Source organism: Podarcis tiliguerta (genome assembly GCF_965153285.1).
Source record: "Podarcis tiliguerta genome assembly, chromosome: 16".
In the NCBI taxonomy this organism is placed as follows: domain Eukaryota; kingdom Metazoa; phylum Chordata; class Lepidosauria; order Squamata; family Lacertidae; genus Podarcis; species Podarcis tiliguerta.
In genome coordinates, this window is record NC_139549.1 from 21,709,683 (window position 1) to 21,729,754 (window position 20,072).

The 20,072-nt window shown below is 49.9% G+C and overlaps 1 protein-coding gene across 4 annotated transcripts in view; it reads left to right on the plus strand.

Moving 5' to 3' along the window:
* Positions 1–18,991, plus strand: part of LOC310666543 (L-serine dehydratase/L-threonine deaminase-like) — a 34,126-nt gene extending 15,135 nt beyond the window's left edge. Inside the window, exons 1-9 of one of the 4 annotated variants that reach the window (XM_083417476.1) lie at positions 1,807–1,960; positions 12,217–12,549; positions 13,229–13,390; positions 14,351–14,390; positions 15,644–15,780; positions 15,925–16,016; positions 16,398–16,625; positions 17,284–17,408; positions 18,674–18,991. In XM_083417476.1, coding sequence (XP_083273602.1) covers positions 13,238–13,390; positions 14,351–14,390; positions 15,644–15,780; positions 15,925–16,016; positions 16,398–16,625; positions 17,284–17,408; positions 18,674–18,966 — 1,068 coding nt within the window. In that variant the 5' untranslated portion in view covers positions 1,807–1,960; positions 12,217–12,549; positions 13,229–13,237 and the 3' untranslated portion in view covers positions 18,967–18,991. Of the gene's footprint in view, positions 1–665; positions 995–1,806; positions 1,961–4,164; positions 6,079–11,770; positions 12,550–13,228; positions 13,391–14,350; positions 14,391–15,643; positions 15,781–15,924; positions 16,017–16,397; positions 16,626–17,283; positions 17,409–18,673 lie in introns of those variants that run through there. The other 3 variants (XM_083417478.1, XM_083417477.1, XM_083417475.1) reach the window with 3 other exon arrangements.
* The last annotated feature ends 1,081 nt before the right edge of the window (positions 18,992–20,072 follow it).

Sequence of the window (20,072 nt, forward strand, 5' to 3'; positions counted from 1 at the left end):
AGGGATCGTGAGGATCATCTAGTCCTACCCCAATCAATGCAGGAATCAGGCATGGGGTTCAAGCCCATGACCCTGAGATTAAGAGTCTCATACTCTATCAATGGAGCTATCCCAAGTCATGACTGTTTAAAGGGAACATAGAAATTTAAGAGGAGGCTGCTGGATCAGGCCAAAGGCCCATCTAGTCCAGCATCCTGTTCTCACAGTGGCCAACCATATGCTCCAATGGGAAACCAGCAAGCTGATCCCAAGCCCAAGAGCAGTCTCCTCTTCTGTGGCTCCAAGCAACCGGTATTCAGAAGCATTGCTTCCTCTGACGGAGGAGGCAGAGCATAGTCATTGTGGCAAGTAGTCATTGATTTGTTCAAACGTCTTATTTGTCCAATCATCTTTTGAGGATCAAGTGGTATCTTGCACTTCAAACACATAGTGTGAATTATTTCTACTACTGATTACTCATGCCTTAATGGCAAGAAGGAGAAATAGCTCAGTTGCTTAGAGCATGGTGCTGATAATGCCAAGGTTGCAGGTTCGATTCCCGTAAGGGACAGCTGCATATTCTTGCATTACAAGGGGTTGGACCAGATGACCCTCAGGGTCCCTTCCAGCTCTAGGATGCTATGATTCAACATCCAGAGAACTTAAATGACCCTTTTTGCCTGCAGACGCGGAGAAGATCCTGGTGGAGCCAGCCTGCGGGGCGACCTTGGCAGCCATCTACAGCGGGCTGATCAAAACGCTGCAAAAGGAGTGCAGACTCCCCCGCAATCTGGAGTCCATGGTCATCATTGTGTGCGGTGGCAACAACATCACCCTGGAGGAACTGGATCGCCTCAAGGAAGACCTGTGCATGAATCATAGAATGAAAGAATATGTGGAGTGCAAGGTTGCCCTGGCAAAATGGAACCATGCAAGCAACTCGGGGACATTCACAGCTTCGCTCCAAAAATCCTTGGGGGCATGTGGTCATTAAAACTCACGGCTGCTTCACCCACCCTGCTCTCCTGAGCTTTGTGTCACCCCCAGGTGGGAGCAGAGGAGTGGGCAGATGGGAAAACTGGGTTGCGTAGGCTCTGGATTTGGTGGGATCGCACACAGATATCTGAGAGTGCTGGATCCCAGGGCTGGTCATTGCCAGGAGAAGGTGGGAGGGCTTTGGGTTTCTGTGCAGCTGCCCATTCTGGCCAGTCACTGAACTTTGAGGCCATGTATGTTTGCTTTTACACTCAAGCAGCAGATAATTTTTATGAAATAAATGTGGTAAAATAAATAAATGATCTGGAAGGCCCCAGACCCAAGGGATAGCTCAGTTGGTACAGCATGACTCTTAATCTCAGGGTCCATCAGTTTGTGACCCACATTGGGCAAAAAGATTCCTGCATTACAGCCGGTTGGAGTTGATTATCCTCGTGGTCCCTCCCAACTCTATGATTCTATGGTCGATGATCTAGGTTGGCAAAAGGGCCATAGCTCAGGGGTATAAGTATCTGCTCTGCATGCAGAAGGTCTCAGGTTTAATCCCCAGTGCCATCTCCCAGTAGGGTTGGGAATGTTCCCTGCTTGAATCCCTGGAGAGCAGCTGCCAATCAGTGTAGACAATACTGAGCAAAATGGACCAATGGTCTGATTTAGTATAAGGCAGATTCCTATATTCCTATGAAAGCTGGCTTAGAGGGGTCAAGGGGCTCCCTAGGTTGCTTATCAGGCTCCCCTGTGTATGCCTGGCTCTGTTGCCTTGGTATCAGTGGATGTCACAATCCCTGGAGTTTGACCTTTCCCCTCCAGCCAACCAGAAGCCAGGGGATTCTGGAATCTCCTTTGCAGTAACAGACACCTGAAGCCCAGAGACACTGGGAGTCTCTAGGGGCTCCTGCCTTATTCTCCTAGATGCACTAAGAACAGCCTCTGGGTGGTCGTACTGTCGGTTCAGACCTCCAAGGGAACACTGCCCCCCTCCCAGGTAATTCAAACTTACAGCCTTTGCTAATCAACCTAAAGAAAGCCTCTTGGACTTTAGCTACGAGTTTCCTAAACTTGGGGTCACCACCACCACCGAATACCACAAAGGAGAAGCCCCACCAATTCATAAAGTGCCCCAAGTCAGCTGGCTGTTTGATGATTTCTCCAGGACTGTGCATAGATTATGGAAACCCTATGAAAATCCGTCTTTCTGAGAATCTGTGCTGTTCGTTTTAAGTTCCCAGACCTTAAGGAGGTGCAAAATATGCATATGTCTGGCTGACACCTGCTAAAATTTCAGCAGCTAGAACGTCTTGGGCTTAATGAACTGTTCTCAGTGAGCTGATTCACTGGGAAAGGGAGGATGGATACAATACAAGATTTTGTTTCAGATCCCACCTTGTGCTTGTACACTGTTCCCCGGCCCCACCTCCCAGCATGGGACTTAAGAATGTAAGTCAAGTCCTGCTGGATCAGGCCTGTGGCCCATCTAGTCTAGCATCCTGTTCTCACACTAGCCAGCCAGATGTCCACAAGAAACCTATTGGCACATGGCATGTGCCAAATGTGTACAGCTCCCCAAGCATGTAGGTTAGTGGCAGTGCAGTTTTGCGCCAGAAGAAATTCAGTCAGACTCCCAACTCTTCAGTCAGCTCAGTACTGACAGGTCGAAAGCATTAAGGCAGTTTCACTATATATAAGCTTCCATTAGATCCCTAGTAGAAGGTGCAGGCTTCAAATGCAAAGCAAGTACAACTCACAGCATACAAACAGCACAGAGTTCAGCATCAATTTGGCAGAGCTTCCTTGCAGCGAAGCAGAGAGGCAATGTGCAGCCCCTCTTAATATACCCAAGAATGACCACACCTGTGGCCAGTTGCCAGGTCACAGTGACCTACTTGACTGGTTGCCAGGTCGCAGTAACCTTCAAACACGAATCACAAAACCTGCAGGTGCAAGATAAGGGAGGCACATGCACCAGATTTTCCTTAACAGCAATTAAAGGAACCTCAACACCCCTTCTTCATTCTAAGAAAAAACATGCAGCGCATGTGTGAAGTGTTTATACAGTATGCTTCACTAATCCAAACTTTTCAACTACCGTATTTCTTTGTCTTTCGAAGCTATTGGGTTTTGTCATTACATCAGCGATGTTCTGGCTTGACTCACAATATACAAGTTTTGTTAATCCTTGTTCCACATTGTCCCTAACATGTCTATATTTGATATCCACATGTTTTGTCCTAGACTTGAATTGTTCAGGCCCTGCCATGGAAATGCAGGCCCGATTGTCCTCATAAACTGTCACAGGTAGCTTGAATTCTACATTCATATCAGTAAGAACCTGCATGAAATAGGGACACTTGTTGCTCAATTCAGACAGAGCAGCATATTCCGCTTCGGTTTTAGACACAGAAACCAACCCCTGTTTCCAGGATTTCCAAACCACCAAAGACCATCCAAATTCTACTACTATTCCAGTAGACCTTCTTGTCTGTACATCATTTCCAAAGTCTGAGTCACAGTAACACATTAGCTCCTCTGTCCCAGAGGATGACAGTTTTAAACAGTAGTCCTGTGTTGCTTTTAAATAGCGCACTCTGCTGTGGTTGGCTTTGAAACTAACCTGCTAAGAACACCCACAGCATTGCTTACATCTGGTCTGGACCTATTGTGAACTGTACAACAAACTGTCAATGGCAGAGTGGCATAGCTCCTGGTGTTCAAACTCCACATTACTCTGTTTTTTGAAAGTCTGTCACCATAGGAGTTTGAACGCCTTTACAATTCTGCATACCAAAACATTCTAACAGTTGTGTAGTTTTCTTTTTCTGGCTTAGTAGAAAAACTCCCATCATTTACTTTCTGTACTTCAACTCCCAGGTAACTCTTTATAGTAGCTCCTAAATCTTTGAGCTGGAACTCTTGCCCCAAGTACTGGGCAAACTCCTTATTTGTTTGTTTGTACCAAATGAGAAAAAAACATGACTTTTATTAGAGGCTTAAAGAAATCATATTTGAATATATGAAAAAAAGAGGATAATTTGATGGGAGATATGGACGGTGTAGCTTCCCTGGAATGGGATAGGACTATAAGAAGATGTGACCCAAAAGCAAGGGAAGCTACCCAAGGCTTTTTTTCAGATGACAGAAAATTTCAGTTTAGTTGATATATGGAGAGAAAAACACCCACTGGATAGACAATTTACATTTTATTCACCCACAAATAATTTGGTGAGCTGAATGGACTCTGTATGGACCTTTAGAGATTTGTACATTAAGGTAAAAAAGGTAGCAATAAAAAGGAAAGAAAAGGAATTGATAAATTCCCATAGAAAAGAGATAGTTAAACAGGATATTAAATTATTGCAAACACAGTTTTTAATGATAATAAATCAAGAAATAGAGTGGTAAATTAAAGATTTAAAACATAAACAATTTGAGCAAGCTAATAAAACCAGGGAAAGTATTAGCATGGCAAATTTTAAAAAGGCAAGAGAAAGCCTGCATAAATACAATTAACATAGGAGGTAGAGTTGTGGAAAGAAATAAGAGATCAATTCATGAGGTTTTAAAAAATATATATAAGCCACCTCTTTTAACCCTGCATTTAAATATGCTGTCACAATATGCTGCAAGGGTTAAAAGCATTCTCATACTTAATCTAAACCCCTTCTCTGCATGAATCCTTTTGCAACAAAGCCTTGCTTTAAACTTCACTTCACCAGATGCTGGGGTTTTTCTTTTATGGACCCAAAGGTATCCCTCAGATTTCTCCCCTTCAGGCAAATCAACAAGTGAGAAAAGCTTGTGATCAGCCAGAGATTGCATTTCTTGTTCCACTGCAGCAAACCACAGCTCCTTCTGTTGTGGCGGCAGCTGCGGGATTTCCTCAAAAGTCTGAGGTTCATAATTTACACTGCAAACCTTAACCTGCCCCACAGAGTATTCTTCAGAATATCTTAAGAGGTGGGATTTCCTGGGTAGCCCCTTCTGATTGTCTTAGTCAGGGGTCAGCAAACTTTTTCAGCAGGGGATGGTCCACTGTCCCTCAGACCGCGTGGGGGGCTGGACTATATTTTGGGGGAGAAAATATGAACGAATTCCTATACCCCACAAATAACCCAGAGACGCATTTTAAATAAAAGCACATATTCTACTCATGTAAAAACACCAGGCAGGCCCCACAAATAACCCAGAGATGCATTTTAAATAAAAGGACACATTGTACTCGTGTAAAAACATGCAGATTCCCGGACTGTCCGCGGGCCGGATTTAGAAGGTGATTGGGTCGGATCCGGCGCCCGGGCCTTAGTTTGCTTACCCATTGTCTTAGTTATGTAACTACCTGTCCCTCTCTTCCTCCCCTTCAGCTTTGGCAGAAACAGTCTCCTGTTTCACAGGACTTTGCAAATTGGTTGCCGTGGTAACGGCTGGGCCTGTGGTTCTGGGACTGGCTCAATGAGAGGCAAAACTACTTCAGAATTCGCATGGATTCTGGACCATTTATTTCGCTCTGAAAACACAGCACTGCAGCTCAGGACCACTTTTCCATTGCCAAGAGAAAACCCGGAACTTTTACAGTCCGGCTGATAACCCACAAAAATCAGTTACACTCTTTCTCTGTGCCTTGGGGATATTAACCCAGGCATAGCCGCCAAAAGTTCTCAAATGGGAGACGCTAGGCTTTTTACCATGGAGCAGATAGGAGTATTATTTACCACAGCCTATTTTGAATATAGCATGCTGCCAGCATGGCCTCCCCACCTCCCACCCCCCTGAAGTTTACAGGCAAACCAGCATCATGAAGCAACAAATCTTTCATTGTCTGCAAAGTCCTACCTTCACAAACTACAGTGCCCAGGATTCTTTGGGTGTGAGGGAATTTCCTTTCAACGCCAGGTGTGTACAAAGCTATCTGCTGGGGTCAATGTGTTTCCCTGCCCCTCACTCCCAGGGCCAGATTTAGGTTTGATGAGGCCTTAAGCTACTGAAGGTAATGGGGCCCTTTATATGTCCAGTCCATGCAGAATGTAGGCACCCTATATATAGAAATGAACAAACTAGTGATATTTTAGGGAGCAGGCTAGCGGACAGGGCCCATTACTTACATCATAGGTGTTATGTACTGAAGTTATCACCCTGGGCCAGCAGGGGAATACTGTAGATAGTTATGCAAATGAAGGATCGAAAGTGACGTTCAGTGATTGGATAGTTTGTATGTGTCAGGGAACTGCCATCAGTGGCGGAGGGAGAGAGCAAAATCCAGAGGGATTCCAGAGAGCGTCCCGGGATTGGGAGAGGCAGCCCATCTTCTGGGGAAGAGAATCAGCGTAGCACCAGTGGAGAAGGGGGGCAGATGGGGGAAGCGGCGAGGCGGTCCCATGACTCCTTGCCGGGGACCAGCGGAGAGAGTAGGGGTCCTCCGCTGCCTACGCCCTCCTTGCGCAGAAGGCTTTCGAGCAGAGAGAGTAGGAGAAGTGTTATGTACTGAGTTGAATAGGATCCAAACTGCAGCAGTCTGATTGGTCCTAGAACAATAGGATCCAAATTGCAGCAGTCTGATTGGTCCTAGAACAATAGGATTCAGAATGCAGCAGTCGGATTGGTCCTAGGACAATGCAGCAGTATGATTGGTTGGCAGGAACCAACCAATCATGCTCCAGATATAAGTGAATCCACAACCTGATTGGCTTACAGTAGAATTCCAGAATTAGCCAATCATGTGCAGCCTATTGTGTAAATAATGTATATAAAGCAGATACTTTGAGGGGACATTCATTCCTCCTCACCACTATGAGCTGAATAAAGAGCATGAAATCACTTTGCGACTCTGAGTATATTTCACTGGCGACGAGGATGGGATCCCGCTGAGCTGACTGCCACACACAGCACCGCAGCACCGCCACCTGCCACACCGCTGCCTCGCACCGTGTATCCAGGCTTCAGCTCCGGGACACAAGGAACTCAGAATGGCAACCGACAGCAGCTTCTCGCCGTTCAACCCAGCATCTGGAGACTGGGAAGCGTACGCCTCCCGTTTCACCTTCCTCCTAGAAGCCAAAGGGGTCACCGATGAAGAAGGCGCCAAGAAGAGGGCGATATTCTTCAGCGTCTGCGGAGAGGAGACGTTTGAAATCGCCCGGGCTCTCCTTGCGCCTGAAGACGTCGCTACTGTTCCATACAAAACAATAATGGAACAGCTGAAGGGGCACTTTTCGCCACAGCCCTCAGTGGTGGCTCGTCGAAATGCCTTCTACGCAAAGCGGCAAGCCCCCGGGGAAACCATAACTGGGTTTGTGTCCTCTCTCCGCCAAGCCGCCCGGTTCTGCAACTTCTCAGAGCTGGAGAACATGCTTCGGGACCGCCTCGTCGGTGGCCTGGAGGATGAGAAGCTGCAACGACGCCTCTACGCTAAGAAGGACCTAACGTTCCAGGTCGCTCTGGAGGAGGCCCTGGCAACGGAAGCTGCCAAGAGGTCGACGCAAGAGGCACGGCCGAGACTGCCACCCCAACCGAGGGTCCACCACGAAGACCTCACCGACGACTCAGGATCTGACAGGGAGGAGGTGCACCGAGTACAGCAGCGCACTCAAGCAGCCCACATACCACAGCTGCCTCAACGAGAAGGAGGGAACTGCGCAAGCTGCGGGGAAAGTCACGAGAGGAGGACCTGCCGTTTCCGCAACGCAGAGTGCAGGCAGTGCAGAAAATTGGGACACATCGCCCAGGTGTGTCGAGCTCGGTCCACCCGACGCCAGGCATCAGATGACCAATCCAAGAGCCCCAGGTCCCGGGGCCCAACGCACCAAGGCAACTCGACGGAGCTCACGGACTTCCAGGTATACCAGTTGCCCCACCCCAACGTAGAGAAAATTTATGTAGAGGTACAGATAGAGGGCGCCCCATGCCGCATGGAGCTTGACACGGGTTCAACTCTATCCATAATCTCGGCAAAGACCTTAAGGAAACTGTGTCCTACTGGGGGTCCCAAACTCAGGCCGGCCCCATTCACCCTCCGGGACTTCCAGAAACGTAAGGTCCCCACAATGGGGGTGGGGACCTTCAGGGTGCAATACCGAGGGCGGACGCGGCAACTGGACTTGCTTGTGGTCAAGGGCCCCTACATTAGCTTACTGGGATTGGCATGGTTTGGACCACTGGGGCTAGCCATCACCGGGGTGAACCACACTACCTTACAAGTGGACGTGGACGCCATATGCAAGGAATTTCCAGGAGTTTTCGATGGGAAATTGGGACAGTATACGGGGCCCCCCATTGCGCTACAGCTTGACCCCGCAGTACGACCGGTCAGGCTCAAGGCCCGCCGGGTCCCGTTCGCCCTGAAACCCCATATAGACGAGGAATTGGACCGGCTCGTGGAGCAAGGAGTGCTGGAGCCGGTGCCTAATGCCCCCTGGGAAACCCCAATCGTCACACCCGTCAAGCCCAATGGTTCGGTCCGCATCTGCGCAGACTACAAATGTACCATAAACAAGGCCCTCACGGCCCATGCATACCCAGTGCCAGTGGTCAGCCATGTCCTTGCCACCCTGGCTGGGTCGAAAATTTTTGGCAAGCTGGACTTAGCCCAAGCATATCAACAGCTGCCAGTAGATGAGGCCACAGCAGAGGCACAGACGATTGTGACGCACAGAGGAGCCTTCAGGGTAAAGCGGCTGCAATTCGGTGTCAGTGTGGCACCAGGCATATTCCAGAATCTAATGGACTCGCTCCTTAAAGGGATTCCTGGCGTCACCCCCTTCTTCGATGATGTGTTGATTGCCGGGCCCACACCAGAGGAGTTTGAGGACCGCCTCCGCACCGTTCTGCACCGTTTCCAGACGGCGGGTCTCAAGGTGAAGCGGGAAAAATGCCTACTAGGAGTGCCTCAGGTGGACTTTCTGGGATTTATGGTGGACGCAGAAGGGGTCCACCCGACTGGGGACAAGGTACGGGCCATTTGTGATGCCCCAGCGCCCAAGAGCAAGACTGAACTTCAGGCCTTCTTGGGACTATTGAACTTTTACCATTCCTTCCTTCCCCACAAGGCGGCGGTAGCGGAGCCCCTACACAGACTTTTGGACAAGCGGGCCCCTTGGGTGTGGGGCCAGCGCCAGGAGGCTGCATTCCAGGCAGTCAAGGACTTGCTTGTCTCAAACTCAGTCTTGGCACACTTCGACGAGAGGCTGCCGGTGGTGCTAGCATGCGACGCCTCACCCTATGGCATTGGCGCTGTCCTGGGACACCAACTCCCGGATGGAAGAGAGGTACCGGTAGCATACTTTTCCCAGACACTCAACGCAACCGAGCGGAACTACTCACAAATAGACAAGGAGGGGCTGGCAATTGTGAAGGGAGTAAAAAAATTCCATGATTTCTTGTACGGGCGGCCCTTCACCGTGGTGACTGACCACAAACCGTTGCTTGGCTTGTTCGCCCCCGAAAAGCAGACCCCCCAAGTGCTGTCTCCTCGTGTCCTCAGGTGGTCAATTTTCCTTGCCAGCTACCAGTATGCACTGATTCACCGACCTGGGAAGGCAATGGGATGGGCCATGCAGACGCCCTCAGCAGGCTACCACTACCGGAAACAGGCCCCAACCCAGCACCCGCACAAGAGGTTATGAGCCTGGAGCTGCTTCCCGACCGCCCCATTCAGGCACAAGAAGTTGCACACCATTCCAAGAAAGACAGGGTCATCTCCCGGGTCCTGGACTGGGTGTGGAGGGGATGGCCCAGCAGCAGCCCCGGGCCAGAATTCGCTGGCTACACAACCCGCAAACATGAACTGTCAGCCCACAAGGGGTGCCTGTTATGGGGAAGCAGGGTCGTGGTTCCCCAGCCCCTCCGCAAAAGGGTCCTCACAGCCCTACACGAGACACACCCAGGGGTAGTAAGAATGAAGGCCCTGGCCAGGAGTTATGTGTGGTGGCCGGGGATCGACGGAGAGATAGAGGCCTGGGTCAAACACTGCCAGGCCTGCCAAGAATCCCGCCCAGATCCCCCAAGGGCCCCAATACAGTCCTGGGAGTCCGCCCGAGCACCATGGTCACGCCTGCATGTGGACTTCGCCGGCCCCTTTCAGGGGAAAACATTCTTCATAGTGGCGGACTCCTACACCAAATGGCTGGAAGTCGCACTGGTACCGTCCACTTCTACATCCGCAGCCATCCGTGTACTACGCAAGCTGTTTGCAACCCATGGGCTCCCTGACACTCTCGTCTCAGACAACGGGACTGCATTTACGTCAGAAGAATTCCAAACCTTCACAGCGCAGAACGCCATCCGCCACATCCGTTCGGCGCCATTCCACCCTGCCACCAATGGCCAAGCAGAACGCATGGTGCGGACCACCAAGGACACCCTTCGCCGCATGACGCAAGGGGACTGGGAGTACCGCCTTGCCACATTCCTCCTAGCACAGCACAGCACCCCCAGCTCAACGACTGGCCGGAGCCCCGCTGAACTACTAATGGGTCGGCGCCTTGCAATCAGATTGGACCGCCTTCACCCCGATAGAGCTCAGGATGAGGTAGTGGTGGGGGAAGGCAGGAACCCCCGGACCTTCAAGGCCCAGGACCCAGTGTACGCAAAGAATTTTGGGGCAGGCCCAGCATGGGTTCCCGCCACAGTCACCAGGGTCGCTGGCCCCGTGTCATACGAGGTGCTAACGGATGGGGGGCAATGCTGGCGCCGCCACTGCGACCAGATACGCCGACGATTCCCGGGAGAAAACCAGGAGGAGGAAAGGTCAGAGGAGTCCCAAGGGAACAGAGGGGCAGGGAGGCCCATAGAGCAGGAGGGGCCAGCAGGAGAGGCAGAATCAGTAAATACAGAGAGAACCCGCGAGGCCGAAAGGACACCGGAACCAGAACCACGACTGAGCGAGCCGGTTGCGCCAGACCAAACAGGCCCATCACAGCCAGCATCCTTGGAACACGAGCCAGAACCTGAACCCCGGACCAGGGAACACCACAGGCCGCAACGCACACGTAGGCCGCCGGCGTACCTCGAGGACTATGAATGCGACCTCCCGGGCAGGACTGGAACTTAGAGGGGAGGGGTGTTATGTACTGAGTTGAATAGGATCCAAACTGCAGCAGTCTGATTGGTCCTAGAACAATAGGATCCAAATTGCAGCAGTCTGATTGGTCCTAGAACAATAGGATTCAGAATGCAGCAGTCGGATTGGTCCTAGGACAATGCAGCAGTATGATTGGTTGGCAGGAACCAACCAATCATGCTCCAGATATAAGTGAATCCACAACCTGATTGGCTTACAGTAGAATTCCAGAATTAGCCAATCATGTGCAGCCTATTGTGTAAATAATGTATATAAAGCAGATACTTTGAGGGGACATTCATTCCTCCTCACCACTATGAGCTGAATAAAGAGCATGAAATCACTTTGCGACTCTGAGTATATTTCAAGAAGACTAGGCGTCAAAGAGCTTCTTTGCTGGAAGAAGTTTAAGAAACGCCCACTGACAGATTCGGCCAGCGATTGAGACAGCCACGGGTGAGTGGCTGTCCGGACAGGAAAGGTTCACTCAGGCAACCCAGCCAGGTGTTTGCGCCGGCTTACGCACGAGCAACCCCTAGAACCATTACAGTATGCAAATGAAGGATCGAAAGTGACGTTCAGTGATTGGATAGTTTTAGAAAGTTGTTACAGTAACAAGGTACTGGAGCTCTATATAAGCAGGCTGACTGAGCCCTTCAGTTCAGTTCAGTTCTGGCCTCAGAATAAAGAAGAGCTGTTGAAGAATCGCTGTGTCGTCTGATATGTTCGCCCACAACTTAACAATAGGAGCCTACACAACACAAAACACGGTTGCTGTATGTAGGTTTTATTTTATTTGTTTTTTATCTTATATTTTGGAAATGTACATCCAGGTTTTTTTCCTTTAATTTTTTTGGGGGCCCCCAACAGAGTGGGGCTCTAAACTATAGCTTGTTTGGCTTATACGTAAATCTGGCACTGCTCACTCCTAACACTACCTCATCGTCATTCCAGACCCAGCCTGCCAACCTGGTTTGAGCCTGCTTTGGACCGTTTCAGTGAAGGGGCCCTTTGTCTGAAGCAGCCACCCCACACTGTCCCCCCACCCCTTCCTTCCTCCACCAGCTAGCCTTGTCTGTCCCTCGTCTGCTCCATCAGAGCGACTGAAATAGGTCCCCCCCCCCAATATTCCCCTTTTCCCCTCTCCTCTGGTTGACATTCTTTTAAGCATTGATTATGCTCCTTTCCCTTAGGTCAGATCTCTGGTTGGAGGAGAGGAAGGGAGATGACCTCAGAGGCGAGGGCAGTGGTTATGGGGAGTGCACCACGCCTCCCATAAGTGGCCAACACCAAGCCAAGACCACCGGCTTATAAAGTGGGGCCAAGAGAAACCAACGTTCCCCCAATGAGACCAGAGTCGTGAAGATAAGCACAGCACCCAGGCAGCCCACCCCCAGGAGAAGGAGGAGAGCCCCCCTCTGAGTCCACCAGCGGCTTCCTCGGAAAAAACCCCCGCAAACACCCAGCTCTGCCGTCCAACCACTTTGCAAGCCAAGCTCCAAAGCCTCTTCTAAGACCCTCGACAAGTAAGTGCGTCTCATCATCTGGCTGGTAGTCTGCTAGACAATGTGCATCATGATGTAATGCACACCTTTTGCCGTCAGATAAGCAAGGTATAGGCCGTTTGTATTGTAAATTTGGATCCTTGGGAGAGTTGAATAATTGAGGTTCAGGTAAAGACAGAAAATTCGCTTGCAGGGAGCGTCTGGTTTTTAATGCAATAAAATAAAGAAACTTTATTAAAGTTAATAAAGGATTACAGTACTGTACTCACATTTTCAAACATACATTTTTAGCCATGAGGCCCTGGAACCTGCTTGTTTTCTTTTCTTTTCTTTTAAATGAAACTTCAGTTTCTAAATTCACACACTAGTAGCCAATTACAAAGAGGGACAAGGAATTAAGCAGTGAGGCCTTATTGCAGCCGCAAGACAGCTTACTGCATCAGCAACCATGACCGCCTGCACTTTCGAGAATGTATATGTAGCATGAGGACTAGAAACCTGATTGATTTAAATAGAATGAGACTTGAGATTCTAAGATCACAGCACTCACAGCCTTGGCTGTTTGTGACTGTATCAATGGACTTCAACTACACAGCCATGAAGAAAGAGTCAAAACGAAGTTTTGAGGAAGCAAAACAGTCTTTCCCCCTTTATTCTTCCACTGTGCTTATTCTGTACCTAATCCCCATTCTACCTGCAGCTTTCTACAATGGCCTCCTCCAAGCCCTTCCATGTGGTCACTCCGCTGCGGGTCAGCGCCCACCTCTCCAAATTGGCTGGTACCAAGGTCTACCTGAAGCTCGAAAATACCCAACCCACTTGCTCTTTTAAGATACGAGGCATAGGGAACTTCTGCAAATCGGTAAGAAGAAAGCTATATGGGGAAGGCTCGTAGCTCAGTGGCAGAGCAGCTGCCTTGAGTGCAGAAGGTCCCAGGTTCAATCCCCAGCCTGTCCAGGTGGGGCTGGTGGCGACTCCTGCCTAAAACCCTAGAGAGCTGCTGCCAGTGAGTGTAGGGAACACTGATCCCCTTGTCGGCTTACTATAAGGTACATTCCCATATAAGACAAGAAAGAAAGGCGAAGGTTCCTTCTGGTTTTCTCTACTGCCCTGGGATAGGCTGTAGCTCAGGTTAAGGCAGCCTTCGGTGTTCCTACGATGGGAACCTTCTGGTGGGAAGTGATATTGCACATAATGAATCTTGTTTAATCAACTTAGGGAAAGAGCTTGAAGCAAGCTGCTCCTCAGTCTGGCAGGTGCCATCTTTGTTTGGGGGAAAGGCTCCCTCTGGGAAGAATCAAATCAGGCAGTGAGCAGGCACGAAGTATTCAACAGAAGTATAGTGTCCAGATCAAAGGAAGTAATAGTACCACTCTAGTCCGCCTTGGTCAGACCACACCTGGAATACTGTGTCCAGTTCTGGGCGCCACAATTTAAGAAGGATGTTGACAAGCTGAAATGTGTGCAGAGGAGGGTGACTAGGATGATCAAGGGTCTAGGAGCCTTATGAGGAATGGTTGAAGCAGCTAGGTATGTTTAGCCTGGAAAATTGGAGATATGATAACCATCTTCAAACAGCTAAAGGGCTGTCACATGGAAGATAGGGCTCGAACCCAACAGCTTCAAGTTACATGAAAGCAGATTCCAACCAAACATATGAAAAATACTTCCTTACAGTAAGAGCTGTTCTTTGGGCATTCTGCAAAGGTTTCGTTATGAGGTCAAGAGGACAGAATCTGGTCCAGACCTGCCTGGAATGAACAGCGGGTGGTGGGGTTAAGATGGCTCCTGTTCACACATTCCTATTATTTTGCTTTCACAGTGGGCCGGAAAACACTGCCAGCAGTTTGTCTGTGCCTCAGGTAATGTGGTTTTCTGTGGACACTGTCAGTGTTCCAGGAGTGGGGGGGATCCTGCTTGTGGAAGTTTCCCTTTGGGGCATCTGGTTGGCCACTGTGAGAACAGGATGCTGGGCTGGAAGGACTACATCAGGGGAAAGAATTACACTAAAATGCTGGTAATTTTTGCTAGGATTTGGAAAAATATTTCCACAAGCCAACATGGAAATAGAGCTGAATTTAAGTTTGGAAAAATGAGAGAAACTGAAGTAGTGCAGGGAATCATTGGTTTTTTTCTTATTTTTCTTATGCATTTTGTGTTTTTAGATTGTGATTTTATATTGTGAACTGCCCTGAGACCTGTGGGTATAGGGCAGTATACAAATTAAATTACCGTATTTTTCGTCCCATAGGACGCTCCGTCCCATAGGACGCACCTAGTTTTTTGGGGGGGAAATAAAGGAAAAAATTTTTCCCTTTATTTCCCCCCCAAAAGCAGGTCGGGGAAACCGAAGCAGGTCGAGGAGCAGCGGGGTGGCGGCGCTGCGCCTCCCTGCTGTCCCCCGAGCTTGTGGGGCTGGCCGATGTCTGCCCGGCGTGAGGGGCGCTCTGCTTCAGGGCGCCCCTCGCGCCAGGCAGCAGGCTGCTATCCGCAGCGTGGGGAGCGCTGCGGGGAACTCCTGGAGGGCTCCCCACGCTGCGGATGTCTGCCCGGCGCGAGGGGCGCTCTGCTTCAGGGCGCCCCTAGCGCCAGGCAGCAGGCTGCTATCCTAGGGTGCCTAGGGTGCGGATGTGTTCCCGAAGCGCCGGGAGCTCTGCTTTCAGGGCGCCCGACGCTCCGGGAAGCAGGCTGCTATCCGCAGCCTGGACATCCCTGCGGGAACTCCCACAGGGCTGCCTAGGCTGCGGATGTCTTCCTGAAGCCTGGAGAGCGGGAGGGGTCGGTGCGCACCGACCCCTCTCGCTCTCCACGCTTCAGCGGAAGCCTGCATTCGCCCCATAGGACGCACCCAGATTTCCCCTTCATTTTTGGAGGGGGAAAAGTGCGTCTTATAGGGCGAAAAATACGGTAACAACAACAATATGGTGGCTTAGAGGGTTAGCTGCAAATCAGAAAGTCCCCAGTTCAGATTTCACCTCTCCCACAAACTAGATGACCTTAGGTAGGACATCCTAGATTATATCCAGAAGTCTAGTATGACTTGGGTTGGCCTGGGAGGGAAGGCAACCGTCATAAGGTCTAGCATCATAGTGGTGTCAAATGGGCTTTCTTCCAGCGGGAAATGCCGGCCTCGCAGCTGCCTACTCTGCAAAACAGTTGGGGATCCCGGCTATCATCTTTGTGCCCCAGTCCACACCAGCTATAACTGTGGAGCGCATGGAAGATGAGGGAGCCACGGTATGCATGCAACAGGTAAGTTTGGAAGGAAGATCAGCCTTAACCCTTTCCCTGGCTTATCACAGAAGAACAAAAGTTGGAAGCCTTTAAAAATCACCACCATCATCAAATAAATATTTCTTAGAATCCTAGCCTAATAACAAACTTCCTTTCCTCTAGACACTGGAGGAATGCCAAAACATAGCCAAGGAAATGGCAAAGCGATGCTCTAACTTGACCTACGTGCCTCCGTTCGATGACCCTCTCATCTGGTATGTGATGTAATTTTTCCTCCAGTGGAGAAATTCAGCTCCATTCAGCTTCGAAACAGTACCAAATTAGCAATTTTGAAGCAATACCTGAACTGAAGTGCGGCCATTTTGGCCACCTGGTGGCCATTTTATTTTTCCCCATAATGCCCCGGAATTTCAGCTGGGGCTTGGTGTGCAGGAAGCAGGGAATATGGCAGGGATTTCCTGCCAAAATGGACTTCTGCAAAGGAAAAAAACCAGACCAGATTTCTCCCCCTCCCCACAAATGAAAATGATGAGAAGTTTTGAATGTGCTCTTCTCTCAGCACCCCCACCCCCCAACTCTCTCTTTTCCACCCCTGAGATTTGGTTTTGATGTTCTGGGTCCCCTCTGCTTCACAGGGAAGGGCACAAGACCATGGTCACAGAGATGAAGGAGCAGATGGAGTCCACACCTGGAGCAATTATTCTCTCTGTCGGAGGGGGCGGCATGCTCTGTGGGGTGATCCAGGGCCTCCGGGAGGTGGGCTGGGACAAGGTACCCATCATCGCCATGGAGACCTGCGGAGCCCACAGTCTGAATGCTTCCTTGGAAGAAAAGAAGCTGGTGACACTGCCCAAAATTACCAGGTGAGCTCACAGCACATTTGGTGGGGGACTAGGAGGGTAAAAGACTACCGCTTACCTCAGGGCAGAAGCCACTACTGGTAGTGTGACAGCTGATGCGGGCTGGTGCCCATTGGGTCTGGTAAGGCGGAAGACAGGAAGCCCAACAGTAGGGGGCGCCAGAGCCAATGACAGGCAGAGCCAACCTTCTCCTAGTTTTGTCCCCATCCTCCTCCCTGTGGAGTTCTATAAGCAGCAACACTGAGACAAAGGAGGAGGTGGCAGATAGCCAGGCAAGTGAGGGCTGATGGAGGGCAGAAGAAACAATCAATGCAATGCAATGCAATGCAATGCAATGCAATGCAATGCAATGCAATGCAATACTGGGAGACAGTGCAGTGGTTATAGTGTCAGACAGCAGGATTCAAATTCCCACTTAATCATGAAGCTCAGTGGCTGAGACCAGTCACTGGCTGCCAGCCTTATCTACCTCACAGGGTTGTTGTGGGGATTCAAGGAGGAAAAGGAGAACCACATGCACCACCTTGAAGGGAAGACTGGAGGGGTATAAATGCAACAGATAAATAAAATGGCCTCATTGTCATTACACATTGTTCGCCTGAGCCAAATCCAACAAGCAAAATCCAGCCCACTCATCTTCCTTTTCCTGTTCTGGGTCCAGCGTTGCTACCACGCTTGGGGCAGCTACTGTGGCAGAGGAAGCTTTCAAGCTGGCGCAAGAGCACCCCGTCATATCACAGGTTGTCAACGACTGTGACGCAGTGGCAGCCGTCGGGAAGTTTCTGGGTATGTATTCGCAAGACAGCCATCCTGTATTAATGCACTAATTGTGAACTCGTTCTCCATGTCTGGATAGTCAGCGCAATTATATGGTGAACTAGAGTTCCCATCTTCTCTGACCATCGGCCATACTGGCTGGGGCTGATGGGTGCTGGAGTCAAATAAACTCTACACGGCGCCGCACTGGCTCTTGCTGCTCCAAGTGCTATTATGAGTTTGTGCAGAACTGTATTGCAGGGGATTGCACGAGATGAGCCTTTGTGTCCCTTCCAACTGTACAATACCAGTAGTCATTGATTTGTCCAATCTTATTTGTTCAATCCTCTTTTGAGGATCAAGTGGTATATTGCACTTCAAATGCATGGCATGAATTACTTCTGCTACTGATTACATGGGTGGCACTGTAGTCTAAACCTAGGGCTTGCCGATCGGAAGTTGGGCAGTTCGAATCCCTGCAACGGGGCGAGTTCCCATTGCTCAGTCCCTGCTCCTGCCAACCTAGCAGTTTGAAAGCATATAAAAGTGCAAGTAGATAATTAGGTACCGCTCCGGTAGGAAGGTAAACGGCGTTTCCGTGCGCTGCTCTGGTTTCACCAAAAGTGGCTTAGTCATGCTGTCTCCCTTGGCCAGTAAAGCAAGATGAGCGCCACAACCCCAGAATCGTTCACGACTGGACTTAACTGTCAGGGGTCCTTTACCTTTTCTTTCTTTCTTTTCTACTGATTAAAAGGTAAGGGGACCCCTGACCATTAGGTCTAGTCGTGGCCGACTCTGGGGTTGCGGCGCTCATCTCGCTTTATTGGCCGAGGGAGCCGGCGTACAGCTTCCAGGTCATGTGGCCAGCATGACTAAGCCGTTTCTGGCGAACCAGAGCAGCGCACGGAAACGCCGTTTACCTTCCCGCCGGAGCGGTACCTATTTATCTACTTGCACTTGATGTGCTTTCAAACTACTAGGTTGGCAGGAGCAGGGACCGAGCAACGGGAGCTCACCCTGTCGCGGGGATTCGAACTGCCGACTTCCTGATCAACAAGTCCTAGGCTCTGTGGTTTAACCCACAGATTACTCATGCCTTAATGGCAAGGAGAAACAGCACAGTTGGTTAGAGCATGGTGGTGATAATGCCAAAGTTGCAGGTTTGATCCCTGTATTGGATAGCTGCATATTCCTGCATTACAAAGGATTGGACCGTATGATCCTCAGGGTCCCTTCCAGCTCTAGGATGCTATGATTCAACATCTAGAAAACTTAAACGACCCTTTTGCCTGCAGACGAGGAGAGGATGCTGGTGGAGCCGGCGTGTGGGGCGTCCTTGGCAGCCATCTACTGCGAGCTGACCAAAACGCTGCAAAAGGATGGTAAACTCCCCAACGAGCTGGAATCCATAGTCATCATTGTGTGCGGCGGCAACAACATCACCATGGAGGAACTGGATTGCTTGAAGGAGCAGCTGTCCTCGGATAACGGGGATCTCGTGGAGTGCGAGCTTGCCATGGCAACATGGAACAATCCATGCAACATTTTCGCGGCTTCGCTCCAAAACTCCATGGGGGGCGTGTGCTGATTAAAACTCACGGCTGCCTCACCCACCCTGCTCTCCCAGAGCTCTGTGTCACCCCCCAGGTGGGAGCAGAGGAGTTGGGCGGACAGGAAAACTGGGTTGCAATATACCTTGGTGCCTCAGGATTTGGTTGGATCGCCAGCAGATACCCGAGAGTACTAGATCCCAGGAGGGATCACTAGATTTGCAGGAGGTGGTTTGGGTTTCTGTGCAGCTGCCCCTCGTGGCGAGTCGCTGAACTGCACATTTTGGCCTCTACATGGGCGGTATGGGATGCCCAGGCTGTCTGTGGGCTGGCTCCTGAATAGGAAAGAGTGCCATGGAATCATAGAACTGTAGAGTTGGAAGACCGGGTAATCTAGTCAAACCACCTGCGATGCAGGAATCTTTTGCCCAATGTGGGGCTCCAAGCCACAACCCTGAGATTAAGAGTCTCATGATCTGTCAATTGAGCTAAGGGCATAGAAAAGAGGGCTTCCTGTGCAATGCAGTTTTGAGAAGTGTGGTCTTCCTCAGCTCCAAGTTTATTGCAGCATCTTTTGCTCCTGAATTCCACCACCTGGTTAGACCTTCAGCCCTGACTTCTGGCTTATTCCTGCCTCCCGGTTTGACCTTTGTCCTTGATGCTACCTCCTAGCTTCTTTCCACAATGACTTCTGGCTTCCTCCTATCTTGCCCTCCTGTACCTTTCAACCCTAACTTCTGGCTTGCCTTTCAGCTTGCTCTACAGTCATTCTAGAAAGCCAATTCAGGTGACTTCTAGATAGCCAACGATGTTCAGCTGTGGGGATCTTGTACTTCTTTTTCTTTCAACGATTTATATCTTACAGGATTTATTATTTGAACTGTTATTCTCTGGGAGTGCTGTTCTATAACAGCTGATGTAGTTTTAACCAGTAAACCACCCTGGAGAACTTATACAGTAAGGTGGCATATAATTTTTTAATATTTTTTTAGTAATAATAAACTTATGTGGGTGGTTTTTAAAATGGTAAACAGCTGCTTCAAAGAGGGGGATAAATTTCAGTAGAAAGGGGTTAGCCCTCTTGTCCCCTACCATAGTCCTGACAAATATCACCCCACTCCCTTACCCCCAAAAACAGATTATC